The 6576-nt window shown below is 37.9% G+C and overlaps 1 protein-coding gene across 1 annotated transcript; it reads left to right on the forward strand.

Moving 5' to 3' along the window:
- The first annotated feature begins 426 nt into the window (after positions 1–426).
- Positions 427–6576, forward strand: Bcl2a1 (BCL2 related protein A1). The gene is made up of 2 exons (XM_031343523.1): positions 427–1041; positions 6331–6576. Exons 1-2 carry the CDS (start codon positions 622–624, stop codon positions 6436–6438), a joined length of 528 nt encoding a protein of 175 aa, XP_031199383.1. The 5' UTR covers positions 427–621; the 3' UTR covers positions 6439–6576.

Here is a 6576-nt window from a genome sequence, read left to right on the forward strand (position 1 = left end):
TTTCAGGGGATCCCAGGTTCCATCCCAGAACCTGCACCAGGCTGTCTGTAACTCAAGTTCTAAGGCATCCAACACCTTCTTCTAGCTTCTGTGGGTATTCATGCAGTGATACATATATGTACATTCAGGCAAATACAAAGAAAAAATAAACAAATACTTAAAAAGAAGTATGTACTGAGTTGGATTTAAAGCCAGATTGTTTTCTATCAGAAATTATAAATTGATGAAAGGAGCTAACTTTTTCTCCTCCCAACTTAGCATATCTACTTCTCAAGTGCACTACTGCCAGAGTGACATTGAAGGGCCTCTAGTTCCCAGCTATTTACAAGGATCTTGTTTCTCCACATCCTCTCATTTTTGACTTTTAAACTGAATCATAAGAGGAAGAGGAAGTGGTGTGTCGCTCTGAAACATTTTCCTCTTTCACAGTTTGAACTCTGGCTTTCACACACAGCCCACGCACTAAAGTGACGAGAAGGAAGGACACTGTGACATGATGCAAACAGAAATTCCAGCAACCTCCAGATATGATTAGGGTTCCTCCCCTGACAAGCCCTATCTTTGCAGTCTTTGCCTCCTCAGCCTCTAGGTGGACAGATCCTGTCAGCTCTGCCAGGGAAGATGGCTGACTATGAGTTCATGTATATCCACTCCCTGGCTGAGAACTATCTTCAGTATGTCCTACAGGTACCTGCCTTTGAATCTTCTCCAAGCAAAACGTCCAGAGTGCTACAAAGAGTTGCTTCCTCTGTTCAGAAGGAAGTTGAAGAGAATCTGAAGCCATACTTGGACGACTTTCACGTGGGATCCATAGATACTGCCAGAATAATATTCAACCAAGTGATGGAAAAAGAATTTGAAGATGGCATCATTAACTGGGGAAGGATTGTGACTATATTTGCCTTTGGGGGTGTTCTCCTCAAAAAACTTCCACAAGAGCAGATTGCCCTGGATGTAGGTGCTTACAAACAAGTTTCCAGTTTTGTGGCAGAATTCATAATGAATAACACAGGAGAGTGGATACGTCAGAATGGAGGCTGGGTATGTGTGGTGGTCTTTTTAATATATATATGTTTCTCTACTAAAGAATAGGAATGAAGAATTTCCTATTGGGAATTGAACTCAGGACCTCTGGAAGAGCAGTCCGTGCTCTTACCTGCTGAGCGATCTCTCCAGCCCACTCCCCCTTCTTTATAGTTGAAGAACATTTGTGTCTCCAGCTTTAATTCTAGCTGTGAAGTCTGTGCTTGAGAACAGCATGATTTTTTTTTTTTAAACCATACCTTCAATATCAGCAGTGCAGGTACCCAAGTGCCTGCCTTTTGCTAGGGTTTCTCATGACAATCTAGAACTGGTACAGGAAGAGCTAGTATTAAATATTGTCATATGTACTTTATTGTGTTGTAATAGTCAGCCATATGTATGGCTTTGTACATTCATTACCTTTTTGTACATTCATTGTTTATACATACACACTGACTTTTTCCATGTCTTACCACACTATTATGTGTGGCTAACCAGACTCACCCACAGCCCTTTGTCACTAGGGATCAAATATGGAGCCTAATGTGTTCTGAGCATATGTTCTATCAGTATTCTGTATCCTTAGCCTCATTGTTAGTCTTCCTGGGAAATATTTTACAAATTGGTATCCGGGCTATACATGGAATTGCCCATACTGGAACTGTGGAAAGATAAGATGACCAAAACTTCAAGGTCATCTTCAGCTACATAGTAAGATCTTTCCCACCCAAATAATATATAGATTTATTCTGTAACTGCTTTTGTTAACCCAGGGCACTTAAAATAACATTTTAAAGAATATTTTATGGCCTGAGGAAGTAAATCAATTGTGGAGTCCAAGTATTGTGTGAACAAGATCTCTAATTCAACCCCTAGAATCCATAAAAAAAAAAAATTAAGAGTTCTTAGTGTGTTTTGTTGTATGTGCATGTTGTTGAAGAGCTGGTCTCTTCCAGCTGGAGTATATTTATTTATGTTATTTCCAGACCTTTCTCTGCATGTAGGTATGTTTTCTAGGGTGTACATTTGCTTGTAGAGTTATTTGCTCGTGGTATATATCCATTTTGAAATTACTGGAGTTTTCTCTTCCATAGTGGTTCTACCAAATTACAAACCTGCCAGAAGCATGTGAAGAGTATCCAGCATTCCTTGGGACAAGTAAACTAATATGAGGTCCTAGTAATCTATAAAATTTCTCCACTTGGTTACACTAAATACATACACCTAGTTGTTTTGTGTTAATTCATTTCCCCTTGGTTACTAATACAGCTTCTCTTCATGTTGAGCATATATTTATTAACTTATAGGAACTCTGAAAAGTTTTATATGTAGCAGATTAATTATAGTTTGTTTCTTATCTTCTAAAACTGTTTATGTCTTCATTAATTACAAGTATTTAAAAGTTTGGTGCAATCGACTGTATTGAACACTGGCTGTCGCACTTCTGCTTGCTTAGTGCTATCTTACTGTAAGTCAGTCCTCCTTTCCAACTACTCTTTCTAACTTGGCCTGATTTGGGTCTAGCTACAACATGCCAGATATTATGTTTCTTCTGGTTGGCTCTGGGAATGACTCAGAAAAATTTGTGCTGTGTTGTGTACACCTTAAGTGAAGACAAGTATCTTCTAGCCCAGAAGCCTCAAATGAGCCTATAGCAAAGAGCCTTACAAGCTCTATAGGTTTATACTATGTTACTATTGTCTAGTGCAGCATGTGGAAGACAGAATATTTGTTACTCAAAAGTCTAACTCCTTACTAACATTTTGTGTGAATTCTTAGAATTCAAATGAATGAAGCGTTTGGAATGGTCTCTTAGAATCTCTAGAAATGCATTCATTATCTGGGAGTCACAGAGATATTAGTATATATATATACATATATATATATATATATATGTATATATATATATGTGTGTGTGTGTGTGTATATATATATACATATATATATATATATGTACTTTCTGAGAAGTATTTTACAAATTGGTATCTGGGCTATACATGGAATACTAATATATATATATGTATATATGTATATGTATATTATATATATTAGGGAAACTCTACCTTAATAGAGATATGAAAAAGATGAAAGAGCATCTCTCTCTCTCTTTCTCTCTCTCTCTCTCTCTCTCTCTCTCTCTCTCTCTCTCTCTCTCTCTCTCTCTCTCTCTCTCTCTCTCTCTCTCTCTCACACACACACACACACACACACACACACACACACTCTCACACATACACACACTTCACAAAGTTCCTATGTAGGTTCTCAGACCTTTTCTTTTACAGCTGGGAGCTTATGTTGTCAACACGATAGAAGAAGTATTTGAGATCATTTTAAATCAATCTCAATACTGTGTTCCAGCTAACAGAAACCCCTTGATCTGCTAACGGCAAGCAGTGCTATATAGTGAGCCAGTAGACACAGGCATGGTCACCTTACACTGACAACTCTGCTCTGATGATTTAGTTTACTTTGAATGGTTCATTTTGTAGAGACCACACAGCCACATGTCAACGCCAATGGTCAGGTGGCCCAGTAGGAAGGGGGAATGGACATTTTACAGTTTTTCCTTTTTCCTTTTCTGAAAGGGAAACCTCCAAACTGATCAAAAACCACAAAACCTGTGATCGGATTACACTTGAACCATGCCTGGAAACACTCAGAATTTCAGAGCAAGATGTGGTACAGAAGCACAGCAGAGATATGAAGAGCACTAACTCCAATTAAAACAGGGCTGGCTTCATTTTAGGGCTCAGTATTTTACCATCCATGTGATTTAAGCTTCAGTGAAATTATCTTTCAACTATTAAGGCCTGATTATCTTTTCTTACATTTGAATGAATAACTGTTTCCTGACAAATCTATTTTTCCTGGCTTGCAGTTCCTTTAATTATCTATCTATCTATCTATCTATCTATCTATCTATCTATCTATTTCAACTATTTTTATCTTCATTTAGCCTTTTCTCTTCCTTACCTTAGAAGTTGAACATATTTAACAAGTTAGCATGTTAATTGCCAAATGATTATCTATCCTGTTAATAAAAGATCATTTAGAGGCTACCACTTTACCTATCGGCAATTAGATTATGAATATTCCTGGAAGGGGAACAAGAAATGTCTAAATACCCCAAGACTGTGGGAAGTACGTGAGAATGTAAGGTTTTAAGAGAAGAGGAAACAGGAGAATGAGCAATGTCTTCTTTGTGTTGGGACATTACATCACGTGTGTCCCAGCTGACCCTGCGCACAGCACACAGACATTTTCTTGGTCAATTATTCACATGGGAAATTCCCCTGAGTGGTGATAATTCCCCCTGGTTTGTTGATGATTCCACAACTATTAATTTCAAGATCTGCAGAGATTTCCAGAGTCCTCTGACTCTCAAGGAGCTGCATCTGATTCATTATTTCTGTATTAGTCCCATTACAGTATAGACATTCAGGGACCTTTTAATCTGAGATCTTACAAGATGCAGAGCAAATGTTTGCTATATTAACATAAAAAATATCAGGGCTGGTAATGCAGAGAATGTGCAAGCACAGACTGGGGATACACTTCAGTTGGCAGAGGATTTGTTCACCATGCACAAGGTCTTGGGGGTCTATCCCCAGCACTGCCTGAACCCACCACGATGGGACATGGCTGTAATCCCAGGGCTAGGAGATAGAGACAGAAGATTCAAAAGTTGAAGGTCATTTCTTGCTACTTGGTAAATTCTAGGCTGGCCTGGGCTACATATGATCCTGTCTCAAAATAACAAAAATAAATGTTTGTAGTCTTTCTTGTGTTTGTTTTGAAATACAGTGAATAAAAAGGAGTGTAATGTTTGCATCCCAGACTCCGAATTATGTTATCTTTTACTAGTTTGTGGCACAGTTTCTTGCTTTGTATCCCAGGCTGGCTTGGAACTCACTGTGTGGTCAAGACTTGCTTACAGTAATCCCCCCGTCTGTCTCACAGGTACCAAAACCACACTATGCTACCACACAATGAGTTCTGTTAACTTAGATAACTTTGTCCCCTGAGCCTCAGTGTACTCATTAGATAAAAAAGAAATTAGCATAAGGTGGAGGTAATGTCCAATCAACATAGAATTATAGATTTTAAGTTATAAAAATGTTGTTACAGTGTGCTACAAATCATTGGTGTGTGTGTGTGTGTGTGTGTGTGTGTGTGTGTGTGTCTGTATGTGTGTGTGTGTATCTGTGTGTGTTCAAAGGCTTGAATCGTTTCTACCAGGCTGGGTTTTCCTAGTTAAAGAAAAAGGCTAGTCTCAAAGGGAATTTTAGTGGAAATAATCAACATTTTTTAGGCTCAAGTACATTGATTTAGTTTTTATTAACTTTGAGTCTTTATAATTCTCAGGGGAATACAATATATAAATATATTTTTCAGTACTAAGCAATTGAAAGATAAAGAGAAGAAAAAGAGAAAATTCTTTTCCCTAGAGTTTATAGCCAATGAGCAACAGAAAAAAAGCTCCTTTGAGTGAAGAGAAAAGTATTACTCTTTGGATTTTGAATATCTGATAGGCAAAACAGAATATAACATCTCAAACGATTTCATATTGTCTACACACTGAAAGAATATTAAGTATTCAAATACTTAATATATAATTATATATATAATATTAAGTATTCAAATACTTAATATACATTGAATTATATATGTTTTCAAATTATTATTACTTTTTGTCTTGTTCACTTCTGGTGGTTTGAATAAGAATGGTCCCATGGGCTCATATTTGAAAGCTCAGACATCAGGGAGTGGCAATATTCAAAAGGATTAGGAGGTGTGGCCTTGTTGGAGGAAGTGTGTCAGTAAGGGGTGGGCTTTGAGGTTTTAAAAGCCCAGGCCAACTCCAAAGTCTGTCTGTCTGTCTGTCTGTCTGTCTCTGTCTCTGTCTCTCTCTGCCTATGGATCAGATCAGGGTATAGCTCTTAGCAACCTGTGTGCCGCCATGCATCATGGCATGATGATAATGGACTAACCTCTGGCACCGAAAAGTGGCTTGCCCCCAATGAAATGCTTTCTTTCCTAAGAGCTGCCTTGGCCATGGTGTCTCTTTACAGCAAAAGAAGTTTGACTAAGATACTTCTTAATATGTGGCTACAAAACAAAAGAAGTAAAATTAGCATATGTAGCTGAAATTATATTTCTAAAGTGTTGGGCAGTGTTTCTAAAGGTTTCTAAAGGAGTTTAGCCTTGGAGTAGAGAACAATGTGAGAATGTAATGACTACAGGTACTGAGAGCAGAGAGAAGATTATCCCACCCATTTTAAAATGTTCAATTTGTTCTCATAGGAAGATGGCTTCATAAAGAAGTTTGAACCCAAATCTGGCTGGCTGACTTTTCTGCAGATGACAGGGCAGATCTGGGAAATGCTCTTTCTCCTCAAGCAACACTACTGACCAGAGAGAACCCTGGCTCCCATGAGAATAGTTACCAGCACTTGGTATTTTCATTTACAGATGAGGACACTTGACTTTCCAGAGTTGCAGATATTTTGTTTCCGCCTTATGAATAAATTACTAATATTTGTTTCTGTA

This window comes from Mastomys coucha, unplaced genomic scaffold (assembly GCF_008632895.1).
Source record: "Mastomys coucha isolate ucsf_1 unplaced genomic scaffold, UCSF_Mcou_1 pScaffold23, whole genome shotgun sequence".
NCBI lineage: Eukaryota > Metazoa > Chordata > Mammalia > Rodentia > Muridae > Mastomys > Mastomys coucha.